The following is a 23,123-nucleotide window of genomic DNA, read 5'->3' as shown; positions in this document are numbered from 1 at the left end:
ACATGAGCAACGGCACAGAGACAGACATGCACACAAACCCCAGACCTGGCCCTAATCTAGATCCCAAATCAGCCCCACAATGAGATTTACAATAATCTGAACTCGTCCAGACAAAACACCGCAGGGACTCACAGTCTTTGGAACAAAACACAAAGCGTGTTTATTGTGAGTTTGATTTATTCTCTGGGCATGACATTTCTGTGTGAAAAACTCTGAGTGAAAATATTGGATGTTGTGGCCTTTTGAGAATAAAAACATTTTAACTTTGATGGCACATAAACATAAATACCTTAATTAGTTTTTTAAAGGTAGCGGTTGACAGCAAAAAGATGCAGACAAAGAGAGATTGTGTAAAGGTCGGCATTATTATGTTATCCTCATGATCAGACAAAATAAGTATTGCACTGTGCAAATGCAACACTGGTCCACAAAGAGCACCTTGTTTTCTTGCATAATCCTGGCTGCTATAGAGCTCAGAACATTTGTTTTGGTTTTATGCTATTGTGTAATAAGTGAAGTGGAGTGCACCGTTCCCCTTTGGGAGGGGAGGAAGAGACGGCTCTTAGGTCAATATCAAGGACCGTAAATTGATCAGCTGCTGAAAGGGGCTTTGCAGCATCGCTTTCATGCACTTAAAGGTCAAATCATGCTGCATCACCTTAGAAACTATGGCACCTGCACAGACACAGCTTTACGCTGACAGGTGATGTCACGTCTAATCGGTTGCTGTGAAAACACAGAGACAACCAAGAGAAGCTGTTCATGCTCTGCTTCTTCTCTGCTTTCAGAGCATCTCTGCCTTTGTGGGGTTGTGTCGGCTCCGTCTTGTGATCTTAGAAGAAAGGGGGAAGTGTTCCAATATGAATATAGGCCACAGACTCTGTCTTTCTTTGGCTTATTATTTTTCCCTTCAAGCTTGAATTATAAATAATGCAAAGAGATCCCTCCTCTTCTGCACATACAAACCCCCCCCCCCCCCCCCCCCCCCCCCCCCCCCCCCGTTTGGAATGAAAAAGCACCCAATTCCCCCTTTTTTTTTTTTTTACAGGGTTTCCCCTTTTTCTTCCTCACTAAACTCCCACCCTGCTCACTTTTTAATTTGTCTCTTCTCTGTGTAGCCTGCTCCCTCCTCAAGCACTTTTAGCCTCCTCTTCTGCCCCTCCCCCTCTATCCCATTTATTCCTCTCTTCTCAATCCCCTCGTCTCCCTTTCACTCTCTTCTTCTCTTGTCCTTGTTTTAAGGATCTGGTGGTCTCTGTTCAGTCTGCAGCAGAGCAGATAAGACTGACAGACAGAGGACAGAAGCATAATCTTGTTTTGCCACAGCAGGGATCCCCTGGCAATATTCAGCTCACAATTTTTGGCACGTCACCCATGTGACTTCATATGCGACATACAGAATTTGTGACAAGTGTGAGAGGGCAGGATGTGTAATACCATGACTGTGGTGACTGCTCTGTTGCCACGCCAAGATTATTTTAAGTTTAATATAAATAAATGCAAACGTAAACCAAATGTTTTAGAAAAAATGTGTTTAATTAAATCTTTAAAACTGCTGAACAAAGAGACAGAAAACAAAACTCAGATTTTACCCTGGAGATGATCATTACCATGCAGCATCATGTCTGGCTGCAGAATCATTGACAATGGCAACCTCTTATTGTTTCTTGTAGCAATCTTGAAGTTTTTGCCCTCTACTAGTTTCTGCCACTCCTCAACCTCTCTGTGCACTGAACAGTTTGTAAGAGTCTTATTTACAACAGCACATTTGTGCTCCCACAAAAGTCACTGCTGGCTTCTTAAAAGCCCTTTTTTACTTTTCAACCTCTGTGATGTTGTCAGATTGATGCTGTGGGCCAGTAATCTACTCAAAGACCAAAAACTTTTAGTTTAAACTGAAATCCTAGACAGGCGCTTTGACATGTTACAGTAAAACCTTTGGTAATCTTTTTATATAAGACTGATGCAGTAAATAAATGCAGCATCAGAGGTAGAAATCCAGTTGTTTCATCCTTCTGTTAATTAGGTCACATTTGTTGAAAGACTTTCACCTACTGTAAACACTATTGATAACTGAATATTGATTTAGTTTTAATTGTAATTTAATTCTTTTTCTTTTTTTGTTGGTATATTTTCATGAATGCTTACTTTTCATCTTCACTTTTTTCCCCCCATTTCATTTCTACTGCAATTTACTTTGTCCACTTTCCCTTCCAGCCCCCCTCTGTAGTGATCATCCCCATTTTTCTCCATTTCTCCTCTCTCTCCTTCCATTGTTTGATTTTTTTTTTTACTTTTCTATTTAGTTCTTCGTGTTTTCCCTTTCTGCTTCTTTCTCCTACCCTGCCTTCTGCTCATCCTCCTACTTCAGCTTTCTCCTTTCTAACTTTATCATTTTTTCTCCCAATATCTTCTCTTCATGTCTCCTGATCTACCTTTTCCTCTCTTCTTTTTCTCCTCTTTAAGCAGAGGAGGAGGATCTATATCTGGAAGGCCCAGCCCACTGCGCCCTGACTCGTTCACTGTGTGACAGGAGAAGGCTGGGCTGTCCCGAGCTTTACCGAAACACTCACACAGCTTTTGACACACAAGCATACACACTCGCACACACACACGTTGGCTGCGTGCGCTGTCAGCTCAAGCCCTCTTAGAGCTGTTTTTCGGCTGGAGATCAGTGAGAGCTAAGGACACACAGCTGTCTGCTGAACGCAAGGGCAAGAGAAGAAGAGAGGGAGGAGAAAAGGAGGAGAGGAAGAGAACAGACAGGGGAAACAAAACCCACCAGCAGACTAAACTTGTGTATCTGAGGTGGCTCATTGCGGTCATTCCTCAGCTTGTTTTTTTCTGCTGAACTTCAGGACTTTTTCTTCCTTTTACAAAAAGAAGAGGAGAAGAGGGACTGGAGTTCACATGACATAATCGGAGTGAATAGGTTGCCATGGTGACTCACCCAGGGAGCCTGACCCGTGCAGAGTGAATGGAGGGAGCGCCTTGGACGCCAAATAAACGTTAAACTACCGGAGGGGAGTCACCAGAGAGAGGGAGAGGAAGAGGAGTGGTGGACAGCGTAGGAAGCAGCGGAGTCCAGGCTGAGAATGGAGGACGGGTTTTCCAGCTACAGCAGCCTGTATGACACCTCATCACTGCTACAGTTCTGCAATGGTAAAACCAACTAATCCTCTGTCTCCTTTCTCTTCCCTCGGCTGCATGTTGTTGACATGTCATCAGCTGACTGGCTAAACTTGACACCAAGTAGGAGTGTGTGTACTGCAGACATGAGGGATTTTTGTTTTTTTGTGTGTGTGTGTTGCGTCTCTTTCAGTTTTTGGTCAATTTTCGCCTGACTAGTATTTTTCCTAACAGCTGTTATTTATGTTCAGGTTAGAGAAGAATAGAAAACCGGGGGAAACTGGGGAGAATTTTGAGCATTTTTGCATGCACCCCAGGGGACATTCGCTAAAAGGGAAGGGAATAAAATATATGCCGCAGATTTAACAGGAAATCTCTTGAATCAAGGCCAGAATAATGCCAGCAGTGCGTGCATGTGAGCCAGTTGCAATCAGGAGAGGTAATAAACAAAGATAGAGGGAGGATTTAAAAAAAAAAAAAAAACAAACAGTCCTCTGTTTGCAGGACTGCTCTGGTGCTTTTTGTTTTTTAAGACATAATGAGAAGTATATTAGCAATGAATCTCCCCCATTTTAACTGATTGCAAGCAGTTTGTTGAATGAGACAAATGGTGACACAGCAGGACACGAGTGCTAACAATTTCCAGAGGGAGAAGCCTCACCTCAGGCTGCTGTTGTGGGCAGCAAATGGTGACTCAGGGAAGTGAGGGCAGTATGTATGACACCACTTTAGGATTTATTCCCATTAAGATCTCATTTATCTTGTTTTCTTATAACATAATTAAACTGTCCTATAAAAATAAAGGTCCTATATTGATAATATTCCTTTCAAATGATGAGAAAATCTTTGCTACAGTGCTGCTCTGTTTATCACCAGTGCTGGGATGTCTCCAAACTCCAGTTTGACACCCCCAGATAAAGACAAAGGGGATTATCTCCAACACAATGACCTATGTGTCTGATAGACTGTGTCTGTAGAAGATGCTTAATGTTTCTTATATGATTGATGATGTCCATCCCAAAAAATTTAGACCGTTTTTCACTTCTGGCAGCCTACTTGTGTTTAATGTACATCTCAAAATACAACTATGTTACTCCGGTTTGTAATCACAAGACATCATTGTAGAGTAACACATTACCATTTCTGGATAGTGAAAAAAAATCAATATTTACTGCACTCTGTGAGCATTAGCAGCTGATGGGATAGGAAGAGTTCTAATTGTCTAACTGAGCAAACCACAGATGTGAGGAACCATCACCAGGCACTTTAGCATTTTCATGCATAGCTGATGAGGTAGTTAAAACTATTGCTCATGATGTCCTGCTTTAAATTTACAGCAACCACAAACGGTGGAAATTCAGACAGAGAGAAAAAGTAGAATGTATATCACAAACAGGATAACAGGAACAAAGTATACAATCTATTTAGAGTAGATCAGAGAGCTGATTATTTCTTCCTGCTATAATAGGTAAATCTGTACATGGCTGAGAAGGATTTACTTGCTTCACTTTTATTAGTGTCTACCCCTCATGTAGATACAAGTAAGTGCATAAATGAATCCAGTTATTCAGGATGCATGTGTAACAGAGCAGTGGAAACATATTGTTTCTGTTTAATGTACAAAATACTGACTCTTTCAATGATCAAAACAGAGGTATGGTGGTTGGTTCGACCTGAAAAACAGGTACAGCTATGTGTGTGTGATGTTATGGAAGCTATGTGAGTTTCTCTGGGGAGACGTCTGGCCTTTAAGTCTCCAACAAATTCCTGGTGGCAGGTGTTACTGTGCATGTTGCCTCTGGGCTCAGGTGAGGAAAAAGTGTTGCAACCAACAAGTTTCTCATCACAAATGACAATAAACGACTGTAACACAGAAACTTGTTTCTAACTTGTGATTGCACAATGCTAAACCCTTTTTAGCAGATAGATACCTCTTTGTGGCATACACTTTGCCTTGTCACGGCTTGCCATGTCAGTCGTGTGACAGTATTTGTGGAAATAATTACCGATGTCACATTTCCTCTCTGAGGATAACGATAAATGAAGACAGGCAGCTCTGCGGCTGTTGCCAGGGATTTTCCAGCCTCCACCCTGCTTCTCTCTTTCTCTCTCTCTCTTTCTCTTTTTTACACTCACACACACACCTTCACACACAAACCCGTGACGAAGCATCTTCTGAGTTGCTCTAACAGAGTCCTTGATTGCATGAGCTTTACTTTAATAAACAAGTCTGTGTTTAAGGTTGTCCAAGTTGGAGCTGTTATGCTTGAAGAGATTGATCAAGCATCCACAGGACTGACGTGTTTGTGTGTGTGTTCCAGGCCTGTAGGCCAAAGTGACATCATACTTCTCTGCTGCTGCTGTCCAGATCCACTCAAAGCAAAAGTCAATGATGTCATTCATTCCCCTCTTTCACCATCCCTCTTTGCCTGTGTGTTGTGGAGCATCCAACCAGACTAATGCTCAGAGTCCGGGTCAGCTAAACTGTAGAAACGAAAGCAGGCTGCATGCTTTGTCCTCAGGAGGTCAGGCTAAATGAAAATTAGTCCCATTACACCCTAAGACACGCAGACACGCTTTCTGATTACAGCTGATGAAAGAAGTGAATCATTTAGAGAGGCCTTTACTCTGTTAAATCACATTTAGAACTTTACTCTGGATAAGAGGAGTTTTGATCGGATTAGTATGTCTTGTTGGATTTTAATGAGATTGCAGGTTTTTTATTTTTTAAATTGAATTTACAGATGTACTGATATCAATATTATGGGGTCCATTTTAAAGAAAAAAATTTGTCAGTCACATACTATCAAGAAACATTACTCTGGGTTCCTGGTTCTGGTTCCAAAACCAGAAAGAACAAGGTACATGATGTACATGACCTGAATATTTTAATAATCATTCCTAAAATGTCCCAATCAGGATAATTCCCATTAATGTGGATAGATTAAGGCAATCTGCCAGTGTGAATGATCTGTCAGACTGAAAGATTTGCGGCAAACCTTTTTACAAAGTGCATTTATTCTGGGTCTCTCTCTAACTCTGCTGAACAAATGTGAAGGTAAAAAGTTAAGCTGCTTAAAAGTTAAATTGTTTTTTATACATGGTGATTGCTTCATCTTGGTTAGTATATGGTACCTCTCCAGTACGCAGAATTTAATCAAAAACTATCATAACATTAAAAAGGAAGTTTTTCTTCATCTGTCAGTCATCAGTGTTTGCATCAGTTTTTCTGCCACTTGCTTCAGGCCTTTTCCAGAGACAGTTTTGGTGGAATTTGAAGTTTCAGCGGTCGTGGTTCAGGCGGTGGAGCAGGTCATTCAAATGTTTGGCTGTTTGAATACTTCTCCCCCACTCAATCTGTGGTTGTGTAGTTGGGCAAGACCCTTAACCTTCCTCGCCTCCTGTGTCAGCACCACTGGTGTGTGAATGTTTGGTGGTTGAAGAGCCTGTCGGTGCAGATTGGCTTCCATGTTTCCATCAGCCTGCCCCAGGGTACACATGAAGTTTATACTACCAAGTATTTGGTGTGAATGAATAATGGATTCACTGTAAAGCACTTTTGATGCCACAAAAAGCAGTATAAATGTATAATCCATTATTATTAAAGTGATATCAAGTATTTTCCCTGTAAAGATAATCATGCACTTTTCAAAACAGGTCGCTGCTTGAGTAGAACAGCAGAAATGCAAATATTGATTTCCTATGGATAAAAATGTTGTTTTCTACCTAACTGCTTAATTGGATCCTGTATTCAGAATGGGTTCAGTCCACAACAAATTTCCAGTTTGATCTTTCATTAAGTCAGTGTAAATACTGTCTTTTTGTTTAAAGTCAACTAATCATTTCAATATCTGGCTGTAGATTGTCCAACCTGAAATTAATTAATCGTAACTTGTGGCTGCAAAGAAGTTAAACATCTCCATATTCTTTATACACTGGTTTGCAGTAGTATTTAACAAATGCATTGTGTAACTGATGTGGATAAAAATATTTAAGGCCACCAGAGTAAAATCATCAGCTGATTGGTTCCTGATTTGTTCAGAAGTAAATCTGTTAATGAGTAAATCCAGCTCACTTACAGCAGTATAATACTGAAGATCAAACTCAGGTTCATCTGAAACCACCAAGCCTCTCCATCAACAAATGTTCAAATGTCTGCTCAAATATCTTTGGCGCTTATGATTTCTTTTCAAATTGAATCAAATATTTTTACATCTCTACAGAAAACACTCACAAAAACAAAGGTTTCAAACAGCAGCACAGGATGATGACACCTTAACACAACCAAAGACAGCAGAGGGGAAAGTAGCCAGAGAGAGGAAACAGGAGGAATCAGTTAGTGAGAACACAGATGGAGAGAACAGACGTGAGCGGTAAAGATGGAGGTTAATTGAGGCTGACGCTGCTTTGATGTTTGTTGGAGATATTTTGATACACAGAAAAGGTGACAAGACTTCATCCAGTCTCATCCTCTTCTTGGCTGTGGATCTATTGGTATCTATCCAGAACCTGATTGATGATGGCACGTGGAGAGGGATTAGAATTAAATCCCAACTCACGTTACCAGCCACAGTAGACAAGGATGGACATCGGCTTGAGGAAGTGCTTGCGTTAGTGTGACTTTATTATATCTCATTTAAGGAATCAGTTTTTTCTGCTTCCCTCGATTAATAAATGACCAGTAGAAATGGAGTTCTTATTTTCTTTGAGTTAGAGTGAATTATACATCTCTGAAAAAGAAATAAAGTCTGCCTTGATGCCTTGTTTCTTTCCTCCTACATATTCCTGCATTTTCCATTTACCCATATTTAAACTTAGTGCACTTTCAAATTGACCAAAATCAGATAACTTTAGGAAATTATGCTTCTCTGTTCTATCACTCATTTGTAACCAAGCGTATCAGAGCAGCAGTGTAATAAATATTGACCTGAATAGAGTAACTCATCTGCTACTGCTGATTCATTCAAAGACTGGCATTGATTTCCAATAGCTGTCAGTGAAAGCAAAACATGTCCTTTTTATCCTCCTCCCGACTCCAACTCGATGCCACTGCATCTCTTCTACTTCTAAAATCTTTTCATCTTTTGTTTTGCTTCAATTCTTTGCTTCTTAAGTTGTGCGAGCGCCTCAAGTGCTGCTCAGAGTGTGTTTTCTTTCCCTAAATTTTAATCCCCAGTCAGTCAGATATAGTCACATGCCCCCAACCCCGAACTCCTTATCGCCTTTGTTTCACTCTGACTTTGCTTCTGAAAAGATTCACTGCCACTTTCATTTTACAAAACAGTGATCCATTACATACTAAAGGATGCACAGAGACAGTGTGTGGTCACTAAACATAGAGTAGTTGTACTTAGTGTGTTTGTGTGTAACCTCCTGCTGTGTAAACACCTGTACCTTTTTACTCGGGAGAAAAGACATTTTTTTTACATGATTTCAAACATGAACAGTTTTTATAATATGGCAGTTTTCTGTATATAAAGCTTTTGCTGTAAGTAACATACACTTTATAGTTGACACCATTGTACATATTCCATGTATAACATGTGCTGCATGGAATCTCTGGATTTCATTAGGACTAGTTAATCTGGAAATTTCAGCAGAAAAAAATCCATCTGTAATAAATAAAGTATTTTTCATAAAATTTTGGTAAATTTACTATTTAATACCATGTGATATGTCATAATTATCATAGTGTAATCTTCTGCTTCTTGGTATCAATTCAGGAGCAGAACACATTTTTCAGCAGGATTTTGTACAACGTCTTCAATAAAGTGAAGCAACAGAAACTGTATAAATCACGTGTCACATTAGGTTTTTTCTGTTTTACTCTACGCATTTCGTTCCTTTTCAGTCATACAAATATATTTATGTTAATCAGTAGAAAGTGCTTTTTGCTGTAGACAGTACAGGAGTACTTCCTCCTCCTGTTGTCTTCCTCGTTTCTCTTTTCCTCCACTGACACACATCTCATGACCTAGTAAAACAATCAGGCATGTAAAACAGCTATGTGTGAAGGCCCATTCTAAATATACACTCTGTCTCTGTGTGTGTGCATGTGTGTGTGTGTGTGTGTGTGTGTGTGTGTGTGTGTGTGTGTGTGTGTGTGTGTGTGTGTGTGTGTGTGTATCCGTGTGTTGAAATAATATTCCTGGGAGTTGAACGTTGAGAATTACTCTCATAGGTTATATGCAGTATGTGCTAGAAGATTTGCGTAAGTGTGTGCATAAGCTTACCATGCACATGTGTGTGTGTGTGTGTGTGGGGGGGGGGGGGGGGGGGGGGGGGGTAGTTGGAGGGGTTGTGTGTGTGGGTGTGTACATTCCATCACAAGGTCAGGAGGGAAGATACACAGGCAGCATGAGACCTTGGGTAGAATGTCATGGATGCTTAAAAATACCACAAAAGAGCCTGAAAGAGAATCATGGGCTCCAGCTGAAAGCAGGATGCTTCCACTCTGCACCATAAGTCTAAATGTGCTCAGCAGAGCGTGGCATGTTACCTGTGGGGGAGGGCGACCAGTCATAAATCACACTAGTCAGCGCAATACCAAAGAGTTGCCATTATTTTTGTCTCTGCTTGATACTCAAAGTACCACCAAAGCTGCTCCGTCTAATTTCTACATGAACTCTAAAATCTGAATCTGACGTGAAGCTATTTAGATATTACATCAGCAGATATTTAGATTTAAGGCCGTGTGCTAATGATACAATGATACCCAGCACAAATGATGTGTGTACACATTTATTCATGCATTTGCGTTCATGCATAGCCAGCATATCTGTAAATATGGGAGTGTCTTTAAATTCTGCAGCGTGCCACCAAACCCTTTCAGATCATTCATTCATTCATTATCCTAACTGCTTAGTCCGATTAATGGTCGCGTGGAAGCTGGAGCCTATCCCAGCAGTCTTTGGGCGAAAGGCGGGGTACACCCTGGACAGCTCGCCAGTCTATCGCAGGGCCACCCTTTCAGATCAGTTCATTTTAATTTAATAGTAAACCCTGACTAGTTGGAATGTTAACAGGTACAAATAACCTCTTGGTGCCCATAGGGTAGTTCCCAGAGGCTCCAGTGAACCCTAATTGGTTTCCTACATCTGCCGTTAATGAAAGAAGCAGAGGGAAAGCCCCAACTCTGCATGAGCAAGCATGTATCCCCAATTGCATGCTCTCTGCCTACATGTGACAGATGGTCAGGGCCAGAAAAGAGGATAATCCCAATTAGAAATTCCATTAAATATAGATTTATCAAAAGCACAGGTGCAGAAATGAGCGGAAAGATGAAGGTTTGGGTATGTTGTTTGCTTTTCCTTTAATTGACAGCTCAATTTTTGGGGAATTTATATATAATATATAAATTTATATACAATATAATCCTTGGCGGTAGAAATCAGTTTCAGGTTAGATGTCTGCAAAAGTAATCATGTCAAATATTTCTTTTACTGCAAGAATAAAAAAAAAAAAAAGTTTTTTAATTAATTATACAGTAGAAATGTACATATAAACGTATATAAACCACCAATCTTTCACCTGACAACAAAGATCAATAGTAGAGCAGAATTAAAGACAAAATGGTGGAAAGAGACTAATTGGTCTATCCTGTTTAAATGATTTTGTGAACCTAATCCTTTCCAGTTTAGTTTAGCTAACTGCGAAGATAATGGACTATAGCCAAAACCCAGTATGGAGACATGTTGCAGCTCATTTCAGCACTTGTAAATATTTCTCACCTAAATGTTGTCTTTTTCCTCAGTGTCACTCTTATACTGGCCACCAAGCAGAGATCCGTATAGAAACAGCAGCCAAAATAATATTTCCTTTTAAAAACCTCTGGATGGTAGGTACTAGGTCTACATATAGAAGTCATGTAGAACGTCTTTTATTTGGCATCAGATAAAAGCAGAAAACTATACTTGAATACAGCTGATATAGTCTGCTTGACAAACACAAACCCAAAGCCACTGTCCGATAGGAGGAAAGTCAACTTAAAATGTGGCCACTGCTCAGACAAGCTAAACATAGCTGAATATGACCATCTCAGAGGTCAGGCTCTTGTAAAAAGAGATCAGATAAAGAATCAAGCTGCCTGTCCATGTGAGAAGACAGGAGAGTAAATCTTTATAAAAAAAATTTTTTTTTAAAAAAAGTGTGTAAGTTTGTCTGTGTTCGAAGTACAATTCAAGTGTAACATGAAATGCACAATTTTTCTCCTGAACTCTATGCCACCAGCAGTGACACTCCGCCATAACTTCCCTCCAGATGGCAGATACTTGATTGGCCCATGTTCAGTGTAGTGACAATCTCTGTGGGTGAGATTATTTACACACATTGGAAATCTGGTTTCCTGTGACAACACTGTTACTGGATGGAACAACGCCAGTGTTAAAACACAAGTGTGCATGCACACTGGATGGAACAAGTATCCCGCCTCCTGTTCCTTCCTGGTTGTTTGGTACTGGAAGACAAAGCCTTGTTTTATACTGAGAGAGGTTGAGGCTGAGAAAGAGGCTTGTGTCAGAGCCTGGAGCTGCTGCCAAGCGTGACTTAGTAATTCTGTGGTCCGTTCAATTCTAAGAAGTTGCAGTAATTTAAAAAAAAAAAAAAGCAAAAAAAAAACTTTTTTTCATACAAAGTCTTCAATATAAAATTTGAATGTTATCGTTTCTATAAATGATAGAGCTTAAAAGTTTCCTCTCAGTCATTTTAGATGAAAAGTTTCTGTAATCTGAAGCAGTGGTTAATTAGAGGAGGTGCTTTAGGTAGTGTTTAGATTATTGGCTACAACTAAGGAAAAGCTAGATGTATACTTTTAAAAAGAGACTTGACCATCATTTCTCCTTTGTGTTCATCTTCAGGCCAGTTTCATGTGGTTACTTATAGAGCAGAATATCCACGGAAGCTCTCATTCACAAATTCTTATCATTCTTATATCAGACAGTTAAAAGGTGTGAATTTCTGAGAGGAAAGACACCAATAAGACTGTAAGTCAGTTTGTAATTACACATTTTGCGGCTGTTGCTATTCTTTGACAGAGTCCAACATTTTATTATTGTCAAACACCATTTGGCAAAATAAGCCCCCTACTTAAGTCAAAGAAAACATTTCATGCGTTTGCATACACAGTGATCTCCCAGAAAAAATTTTAGAAGCAAAATATCATTCATTCATTTTCCTAACTGCTTAATCCAATTCAGGGGAAGCTGGAGCCTATCCCAGCAGTCTTAGAGCGAAAGGCAGGGTACACCCTGGACAGCTCGCCAGTCCATCGCAGGGCCACACAGAGAAGAAGAACCACTCACACTCACTCCTAGGGGCAATTTAGGGTACCCAATCATGTCTTGCATGTCTTTGGATGGTGGGAGGAAGCTGGAGTACCTGGAGAGAACCCACGCTTATACGGGAAGAACATGCAAACTCCACGCAGAAAGGCCACTGACCAAATCTTGCCCCAGCCAAGGATCGAACCAGTGACCTTCTTGCTGTGAGGCCACAGTGCTAACCACCATGCCCTAGAAGCAAAATAATTTCTTAAATATTTTCTCACAGTCTACAGTCTCTTCAAGTTGAGCTTCTGTTCTGCGCCAGAAATTACATCACAGTAGCTGGCACACCAGTGTATCTTCTTGGCTGGTGTTGCATCTCCTAATTTTCATAATCTGTCACGCTCTATGTGAAAGTTACATTTTAAAACCAGTAAGTTCAACACTAAGGAAGAGTGATTGATATATGAATGACAATCAAAATCCAAGAAGGTGTGATTACTGTAACTGTAAAGGGGAAAAAAACTTCTAAAAGTAGAATAGAGAGGTTGGTGCTGCGGTGCAAGTTTGAATTGCATGAGTCTCACTCTCAGTGCTGACATTCGAGAGGATTGTCTTTAGATAAATTTGTTTGTGCTGCAGTATATAAAGACCGCTGCCCTGAAGCTATTAGTCATTTCCACAGGTGTCTACATAAGCCTGGTAATAAACCTTCAATTAAGTGTTAATTTATTACCAAAGAGCCTGTGCCATTTTTCAGCCATTCTGTCATCTGTACCACTTGGCAAACAGCTTTTTTTGTGGTTCAGGTTCATCTTTCAGTGAAGTAAACTTTCACAACTCTGGAACAACTAACATAAGGTGCCATGTATGCCTCCTCCTAAACAGTCGACTGCTTCTTAATCTCCACTTGGATGAGCGACAAGAGAACAGCACGGAAAATAGAATAAATACTGGAGAAAGACAATTAAACATTTTACTGCCAAGGCCTTTAACTGTAATCTTCCAGTTCCCACATTTTCCTCTCAATTTTAGTTTTATCTCAAGCCTTGTTTCAAGAGTCTATCTCACAACACTTTCCCAAAAAAGCAGCAGACAAAGAGAGACAGTTGAAAGAGGTTAGCGACAGACAGAGAGAATACAAATCCAGCCTGCTGCTAAACCCAAACCCCCTGAGTTTATGTATCACTAGCATTCAGCAAGATCTGCTCCACATATCCAGTATAATCCCTCTGCCACGCCGTGAACACTTCCCATTTGACGGAAGAATGTGTGTAGGAGTGTGTGTTTTGTTTTGCAGAGTGTTGAGATAATGGTATATATACACTGTGTACCAGAGTTAAGAATGAGGGATTCTGCCACAATAGGCCATGTCTTTTTAACTTTGTTTTCTATTTCCTATCTCTCTATTGCCATCTTTGTGGTTTCCTTTATCCCAGTTCCTCCATCTCATTTCCATTCTTTGATTTAGTCTTGTGTTATAGGTTGCAATATCAGGAAAAATAGGGAAATAATTTGGAAATAATGAGATATTCATTGCAGAAGTGAAGAGGTTTAGCTCTTTTTACCTTTTTAAAGAAGGTAAACTGAAAAGAGGAATCAACTTTAGTTTCACGAAGCACTGCATTAAAATCTGTCCATAGAGCTGCAATATGGGGTCCATTGGTACCATGGTAAATTACATATATTTCTGAGTTCTGTGAAAGCAGAATTATTGCTATAGAGCATTAGCTTAAGTCAACACCCCAACTCTGAATGAACAAATCAACATCTTATCTGCACCGTTTTAGAGTGCTTATTAAAATGCTTTGTCCTCATCATCAGTCGCACTGCTGTAGACCTGCAGTATCTCTGTCACTACTCAGCTTTCATAGCAGAGATTTCACTAAGCTTGGAAAGCTGTATTTGTCATTATGCATTTGTATTTTTATCCAAGTTAGACCAGATACTTAAGAACTGTGCTTCTCATGTTTGTCAGCTAACAGCCACTTGTAGCCTGTTTTCATGATTTTATACCGAGAGGCAGACATGTACAGCTTTTTTTCCCTGACAGAATAAAGTAAGCAAAGGGTATATTTGTGCAGTCTGTCTTTTTGGTAATGCTTAAGCATAAAGTAAGATGTCAAAAAGGCTAATCTCTGCTCAACTTTGTCTCTGCAGGGGGGCAGACAATCCCCCATCTTGTTTGGCTGTCCCTTCCCCTCCATTGTTCTTTGATGCTGTTTGTTGCATTATTTGACCATGCACTAAGTCCACTAAAAACAAGTAGCAGTTGCCAGAAAAACAGTGTTTCTTTTTGTTTTTGTTTTTTTGCTCCAGCAGTTCAGTTCTTATAAATGATGGCTTCCACAGTGAGGGTGGGAGCATCACGGTTGGGAAGCTGTCTCTCTTTGACCCATGTTTGACTCCAGGAAGGATATAGCTGATGGGAGGACGGAAAGGTTTAACATGTTCACACAAGGACAGTAGGATCTCTCGTGGGGGTTGCTTGTCCTCTCATCAGCTCCTCTTTGACCCTTTTCTGACCCTTAAACACACACACACACACACACAAACACACACGCCAATCTTCTTCTTCTGTTCCTTTGTTCTTAGTGATTTTTCAGTGGTGTTTTGACACGAGAAGCTTCCAGCCTTGTTCCTATTTTTCTACCTCCCTCTACGTGCCGCCTGTTTTCTTTTCTTTAATCTCTCCTGAGGTTGTGTGTGAGGACTTCCCTCTCTCTGATCCATCCAGCTATTTACAGCCCCTAAGCTCCAGTCGACCAAGAACCATCAGAGTCGGCTTGTAAAACCAGCACCTGTCTCCCTAATCTGTCCTGATAATTAAGCTAAAACACTAGTCAGTGTGGGACATGTGCAAAACATGACATGGACGATTTATAAGATTTTAAGCATTTTTTTCTTTTTGTTCAGTTTCTTTCTTCAGCCCTTTTTTCTCTCCAGTCTCTCACTTATTTGGTCTAAAAAAAAAAAAAGAACATTTTTTTAAAAATTTTGCATTATCATGTAAATGTCTGGTCTTCAGAGAGTAGCATTTCTCTTTTCTTTAGTGGTTCAGACAAAATAAATAGTGGACAGTTTTGTTTGTTTCAGAGATCAACAGAGCTTTGTATTTTCATATTCCATTGCAAAACTTACTTTGCGTGTGCTTTACCAAATACCTAAAAGCAGATAAAAATCACATTGTTCTCACCTTCGCTCTGCCTCTAAAGTTAATTAGCAAATGTTAACTTGTTAAATGCTGCAGTTGCGGAAAAGCCAAACATTTTTTAATTTAAAAAAAAATGTAATGACATTTGCATTTAGCTCAAAGCTCAGATTTTATAAAGCTTGGTGGTAATGGCAGCTTTCACTAACACCTTTTTGCTGTAAATCTGTTACCTTGCCTCTCATTCTCATTTGCTAAAATGCCAAAAAGCGCTCTCAGCAAATGCCTAGGTGTTTGCGTCAGCTAAAAATGAAAGTTAAACTAATACATTTAACATGCAGATATGTAATTTGCTTTAGTTTATTTCTGTTTTTTAACATGTAAGTGGAAACTCTTGTGATGCAAAATGATCACAATCATTGTGATTGTGATCCATTTGTGGTAACGGTGGCTTTGCATGGTTTCTATTCAATAAGGTTCACTTTAGTGAACTCTGTCTGTGTTTATTTCTTCATATGTATTTTTTTCTGTCTGTAAATCCTTACTAATTTTATTTCTTTGTGCCACTTGATTGGGATAAGGTCCAGACCAAAATCAGGATGCTTAATAAGTGTGACTCTTTGGTCTTTGGATAAATGGCCGTCTTGTAGGTACAACCTGCAGCACCGGAGCACCTGGCTGTGTCCAGTCATGTCATGAAAGCAATAACAGCTGGAAAGGTGCTGCTCCAGCAAGTAATAGATGTATCAGCTGCAGTGGTATCAGCGGGGCTTTTTCTGTCCACAAAAACAAGAATAGTTGTGAAAGTGTTGTGGACAGGCTGCTTCCTCCTACTCTTTGGTTCTTTGATCTGTTGACTTTTTTCAACATGGTTGTGGATTTTCAAAATATCCCATCATAGTGGTGCTCACCCTGATGGCTGAACTTTCCATTTGGTCAGTTTAACTTCATTGTTTGTTTCCTCTGTGCTGCTGAGCAGAGGGAAAAGAGATATCATTCACTCTGTATGTCAGTGAGTTATTGTTTAAGTGTGGATGAATATCACATCATGACATGACTGGTGTCAACACTGAAATATCACTAACTTCATCTGTGATTTGATACTTTTAGCATCTGTTTGTATTCTTATATCCTCACATGTTCTTTGTAGTGGATGACTGAGTCAACTAAATAGTAGATAACTTAATACGGCTGCAGCAGATATTTTATATTTGAGGTCACTTGTCAGAATATGACAGAGCTCCGTCTGTGTTGATCAAAAGCATTTATGAGAATTATTTCTGTCCTTTTTACCCCACTAACATATTTTATATCCATGTGACTGATGAGATTGTTGAAGGGAGTAATCATGTGTGCTTGTGCCAGCACTCAATATTGATGGCTGCGAGGTATATAAAGGGCTCAGTGATACGGTGGACATGTAAGCATGGACAGAGTTGGTTATTTTAAAACTGGAGGATGAACTTGTAATTTTCCTGGTTTTCTATTCTTGTATATAATTCAGTCTCTGTGAGTGAGGAGATGGACGTGCATGCAGGTGTCTACCAGGATAACGCTGCTTTCCTGAGGAAGGTAAAAGGGAACAGCAAGTCCAAATGCATTAGGCTGAACAGAAAGACCTGTCTCAAATGTGTGCTTCACCACATGTTCACCAGATAATGGAGTAAGGAAGAAGAGGAAAAAGTCATACAGAAGCTGAGAAAGAGTGACAGAAATAAATGAATAAATGCCACAGTGGAAATTGTCAGGATGACTCAATTTGCTTTTTCAGCGATGCATTAAGCCCACTGATAACACAGACTCCAGGTGGTAAAGAATTTGTTGTCAAATGAAATGGACATCTCACTGATACTGGAATGTCTGTGCAGAAAGCATATAACCTGAGTCCCAAATGGTGCCATCCCATCAAGACAAAACATGCAGATACAGAATGTGTGAAGGGGTGTGCTGTGGCTTCAGCCGTGCCACTCCCGCTCCTCTACAGGAACACAAACTTTCTCACATTCTGTGATTCTCTTTGACTCTTTTGTTGGTTCTCTGTATTGGATGTCACTATGACTGCGTTATTGGTCGTTAACTTGCCTCAGATGGTGCAGCAAGGACGGTGACAGAGAGAAAACGTTAACACAGAGCCAGGGAATCACAGCAGTGACAGCCAGTCATTGTAGTTCAACCACTGATGGTATCATGCTCTCATTGTGCAAGTGTTGGGAACAGACCCACAACACATGCTGAACAGATAATAGAAGCTTTATATCAGGAAATTCACACTGAGACATACATGTAAAGATCAACAAGGACTCCATCAAAGAAAACATCTCGGGTGAGCAGACAGTTATTAAGTGTATTTGTTGAAAAGGCTTTGGCTTTGTGTGTTGTGATGGAGTGAGATTTCCATTGTGCGTTAAAAAGGTGTTGTAAAGTCTTTGAAAATACATTTGCAGGTGAGTCTATAGGATGTGTTTCTTCTGTTGGTGTAATGCAACACCAACAGTGTGCCATGCCATCAGTTTTCATTTGATGGCATGGCTCCGGTCGGGTGTTTTCATTATTGGATTCTTTCTTAGTGGGCAGGTGAAAGAGTATTCATTTGTTTTTAGATTGGATATACAGATCAGATGCAGCAGAAGTTTTGTTATTATATAAAAGCCCGTCGCATCTCCTAAACCTGGAAGTCTAACTACAATCAGCAAGTGTTTTCTAACTCTATAAGTGTCTGATGTTTCGACAGTGTTATTTTGGTTCAGACCTAACTATTTAAGAGCAAGAGTAGTGATTTGCATTCATTCACATATATCTATAGAGGAGCCAAACTTTACTGTCATTTGTGATTCATTTTCAATTTAAAAAGGTGGATATTTTTTCATTTTTACTAAAATACTCATCAAATAGTTGCATTGCCCTAAAAGGCGTCATTTAGAAAGATCATTTAGAAAGATACTGACCCCTTTTTGATAGTTTAAAGTGGAGGGGAAAAAAGCTTTTGGCATTTTAGTTAGAGAAAAATGCTATTAGTATTAGTATTTGTGTACATAGTAATTACTTGGTTCAGTCTTTATGTATTCACATTTTTAATGTGCCACCTACTTACTGTACCAGTTTACCATCCTGTCTTAACCAGTTCATAACCAGAAAACATTTGATTGATTCTGCTCACTAACAGTATTTTTTCTCACATAAACAAATTTGTGAAATTACTTTTTTGATATTTTTGCCAATTGAATTGCAATAGATGTTTCTATTGTATTAGAATATGTTTTGTGCAAAGTAAGCAGGATAATGTTTACAAGCTTACAGTCACACACACTGATGTTGAATTATTTCTGTAATGATGTGAACATCATGACCTAAATTTATAAATGATAATAATAATTAGGACATGGACATGTATATGGTCTTCTGTTTTAATGTCTGGGACATAATCCATTTATCTTCAAGGGGAGAGTCTTCCGTCCTTCAGTCAGACATGTAATAAATCATCTGAGAAGCTTTTGTTTATCATTTACCCTGGGGCCCATCACGTCACTTTGCTTTCAGCTTTTTGTCATAAATCAGAAACTGTTGGACTTGATTGTTTGACAACATTGTGTACTGAGGTCAAGAGCTTTTTTTTTTTTTTTTTTTTTTTAAGAGTTGTATTATTTTGTCAGACAGATCTAACACAGATTCTGAATAGAAACACACACTGCAGATCTGCCTAATCAGCCGAAGCCTGCTTTCTTATGCATAATGCATCAGACTTTTATTGCAAATCTACTGGGAAAACACAGCAGTGATTTACATTAATATTTCATCAAACCACTGTGACATCAAAGTATTAATGGGGGAGACCCTGCACAAATGTGTGTGTGTTATCTTTAATGAAGTGGGCCCTGGTGGCAGGGGCTTGGCCTATATCTGGGTGTCAGGTGGAGACATAATAATTATGTGTTAAGTTAGATGAGAGACATTAAACAGACATTAAAAACAGGCTCTGTTGATGGAAAAGTAGTCAGCTCTGAATCGTTCAGGACAAATGCTTCCCTGGGAAAAAATTTATAAACATGAGCTCGGGATCTGAAAAGATCTGCTTGTGTCCCATCGGTGCTTAGTTTTTCTTATGTAGCTCGTTCTTCTGTCAATCAAAATAATGATCTGTGAAGACACAGATGAACATTAACTAACTCATATCATCATCTCTGTAACAAATCACTATACTCTGTACTTAAGTCATTTGCTTGCTGACATTGTCTCTGCCTGCCTCCTCAGATGACAGTGCATCAGCAGCCAGCAGCATGGAGGTGACTGACCGCATTGCCTCTCTGGAGCAGAGGGTCCAAATGCAGGAGGATGAGATTCAGCTGCTCAAGTCTGCTCTAGCTGACGTGGTCCGCAGGCTTAACCTCTCTGAAGAGCAACAGGCCATGGGGTCCCGCAGAGGTCCCACCAAAGGTAACATATACCGCATAGACTTTATTTATCAACAGAGCTAACAGGGTCTCTAGTTTTACTTTCAAAATGCAACACACAAACTTGCCCACAACTTTTTGGTCTCTCCATTTTTCACTTTGTTATATCTCTGATGATGATTTCTCAATCGAATTCCACCTCCTTCCTCCTACTGACTAGTTGTTAATGTCTTCTACCTCCTGTCCTTTCTTCTCCTGGACTGTGGTGTGTTGTTAAATGCGTCATGCGTTACATGTATAGACCCTGCTATGATGAGAAAATCTCCTTCTGCAGACAGCAGTGTTGGAAAGCCAGGTAGGCTATGTAGTCTGTCTGCACTTACCAGGCCTGGTGTGTACATGTTCACGTTTCAGTCACTGCCTGCTCTGCAAGTATATCCAGACATGCACAGTTACTTTCAGTAGTGCAAATACCACAATGATACGAGTTTGAAGGTGTGTATGTAAGAAATTGTGTCAACATAACAGTTTAGGGGCTTTTAGCATTTTAAGATTTATACTTGCTGTTTCACTTTATGTCTAGTGTTTGTTCGAAGCTAAACTAACCAGCTGCAGGTTGTAGTTTTACACTGAACCTGATCTGCTCGTCTAAATGTAAGAAAATGAATAAGCAGAATTAACTTATTCCATTTAGTTTTACAATTAACATTCAATTTTCTCACAAGTGAAATCCTCTCATTTTGTGGCACTTTGTGGCCCCTCTCATGTATGCTCCTTTTGTCTGATATAAATCTATTTTTTTTGGAAACTTGGAGAAATGAATGACCTATTTAAGTTAAAAGAAAAGGACACATTGTAACAGTAAAGCACCAAGTAGCAGACAGGGATCAAAGATGGCTTTTTCATTTTTTTGTGCCTCTTTTTTGCAACAAATCAGCACGAATATTTGTTAAAATTTCTCCCTCAAAGAGTAACTTTACTTTAGAGTAAGATGCATCTGAAATCAACTTGTTTTCATGAGTTTTACAATCTTGAATATCCATTTAAGTGCTGAAGCAGAGGTGGATAAAGACTGAGCTTCTGCCAGCTTCCAGTCTCTGGTGTAACTGCGGATGGATGGAGTTTCACTTCGATTTGGGAGGATGACTCAGACCCTGAGCTGCTTCCTCTTAGCCAGCCTTCTTCACTGCAGCTGCAGGGAGCCAGGTGACAGGCTCCCTGTACTGAAGCATTGAAAAGCTTAACACAAGCATACATGCTAAATCATGAACACACAGAGAAGAACATATATGTCATTAACATGCTAACCAAATTACAGACTTAAGTGTGTCCTAGCTTTGTAACATCTACATGAGAGGAAACACAGAAAGTCAGTCCACACACCTGAGTGTGCATGCATATGTGTGTCTGTGTGAATGTATCTCTCCTGGATCAAACAGCTGTCTATTAAATATGTATGGCTGCAGATAAAGCTGCAGCTTGAATTTGTTATTCTGTGCTTGGTGGACTGACGTGTGTTTTGTAATGGGCATGCATGAATTTTTTTGTGTCATCTCACCATTCTCTGTTTTTATCATATAGCATCTCAATAGTAAACGATCTTTGAAAAAGACTAATGAAACAATAAGTGAATGAGATAAACAATCTGTTTTTTTTTTTCATTTTATTTTGCACTGTGGAACTTTTGCAAATCTCTACATGAATGCCATAAAGGTGGCATTCTCTTTAGGGCTTTAACAATAAGAAGAAGCCAGAATATTGTATTTTGTTGGATAATGTACAACTCCTAACTTTATCTTTTATTTGAAATATTTATTCATATTATTATAAATATAGTGCCATTAAAGTGGGCGGAGAACACTGATCTGTCCCACATAGCTGTAAAAGTTGTTGACTTTGTCATTGCAGCAAACTATATTCTCATATACTATACACACTTACTGCACTCCTGCCTTTTTAAGGCAGCCCAGCTGAAAGGCAGTTGTTGCTAATTGGTCTTCTGGTTTGTCAAAATTGTCAGACTTAGAGCTAGCTACTAATCCCTTCACCATTTGCTGCATGTCAGCCATAATGCAGACATTATGCAAATATGTCACATGATAATGTAGCAGCCTGGACTACAACCCAGACATGAAGTTGTTCAGCAGCAGTGTCTTCAGTGGGATATTTAACATAAACATCACAAGCCTTATATTTGAAATATATGTACTCCTAGTACTCAGTGATACATAAAACAAACATAAAACAATCATAAACTGGTGAAAATAAACCTGTTCATGGATCTCTCATCCTTTGATGCTACAGTACCATATTTCTTACTGTAATAAAACACAGTCTATCCAAACGCCACTGTGTGTATCACTCACTGCAACCAGCACTGATGCCAACCCCACTGTTTTTCTGTATCTTTCAGCCAGGCCAATGATTGCTACTTTGCCATTACGGCCCAGTGTAAACAACGGGACCATCCTACCAAAGAAAGGCAGTGGAACTCTGCCCTCCCCATCTGGATCTGGATCCAGAAAGGACACCAGCACAGCAGCCAACAAGAGGTGAGGAATATCAACCAAGCAAGCTGAAAACATGGTGTTATTTCCCAATTTAATTTTACTATAAGGAGACATTTTTAAGATACGTTTGGATGAACTCAGCAGATTTTGTGGTGCTGTAAAGGATCTCACCAGCATCTTTTTTACTGTTGGAAGTGTGTAGTTCAATCAGCAAGAGTTTTGTTTATCTTTGTTCCCATCAGGCACTGAATTAGTCTGGAGGTGTGTTTTTACTCCTGTCTGTCTGAGCTATTTCAGCCATAACATTTGCGGCGGTTTTATCGGCCAAAGCTATTTGACATTTAACAGGACTGATCCCCAAATACGCTGCATTCTCATGACCATATGTGTGTTTATACATGAATGTGGAACCCATGTTATTAATCTTGTATGCCAGGAGTACAATACCCTTTCTGGGTGACATTACCATAATCAGATGAGGCTCTGCAGACAGCTGGGACATGCTCCAGTCTAAACTGATGCAACTCTCTATTTGTTATTTGGGGACATAATTTTTGTGAGACTTTTGACCCTGAGAATTAATGGAGAAAAGTATCATTTTAGCAGCATTTTGATAATAAATAACAATCCAAACTCTTCTTACATAAATTTGCCAGTGCACTAATATAGTGGTATAACGGAAGAA

At 39.6% G+C, this 23,123-nt stretch overlaps 1 protein-coding gene across 5 annotated transcripts in view; it reads left to right on the top strand.

Annotated features, from left to right (window-relative positions):
* The window catches only part of eml1 (EMAP like 1), a 49,772-nt gene that overhangs the window by 9,681 nt on the left and 16,968 nt on the right, over window positions 1–23,123 (top strand). For 4 of the 5 annotated variants that reach the window (XM_079261946.1, XM_079261944.1, XM_079261945.1 and 1 more), the window contains exons 1-4: window positions 3,076–3,162; window positions 19,789–19,971; window positions 20,230–20,283; window positions 22,342–22,480. In XM_079261946.1, coding sequence (XP_079118072.1) covers window positions 3,096–3,162; window positions 19,789–19,971; window positions 20,230–20,283; window positions 22,342–22,480 — 443 coding nt within the window. In that variant the 5' untranslated portion in view covers window positions 3,076–3,095. Of the gene's footprint in view, window positions 1–3,075; window positions 3,163–19,788; window positions 19,972–20,229; window positions 20,284–22,341; window positions 22,481–23,123 lie in introns of those variants that run through there. The other variant, XM_079261947.1, reaches the window with a different exon arrangement.

Source organism: Telmatherina bonti, assembly GCF_933228915.1.
Source record: "Telmatherina bonti genome assembly, chromosome: 22".
In the NCBI taxonomy this organism is placed as follows: Eukaryota; Metazoa; Chordata; class Actinopteri; order Atheriniformes; family Telmatherinidae; genus Telmatherina; species Telmatherina bonti.
The sequence above is the reverse complement of the archived record's forward strand: the minus strand, read 5'-3'. Positions and strand labels throughout refer to the sequence as shown.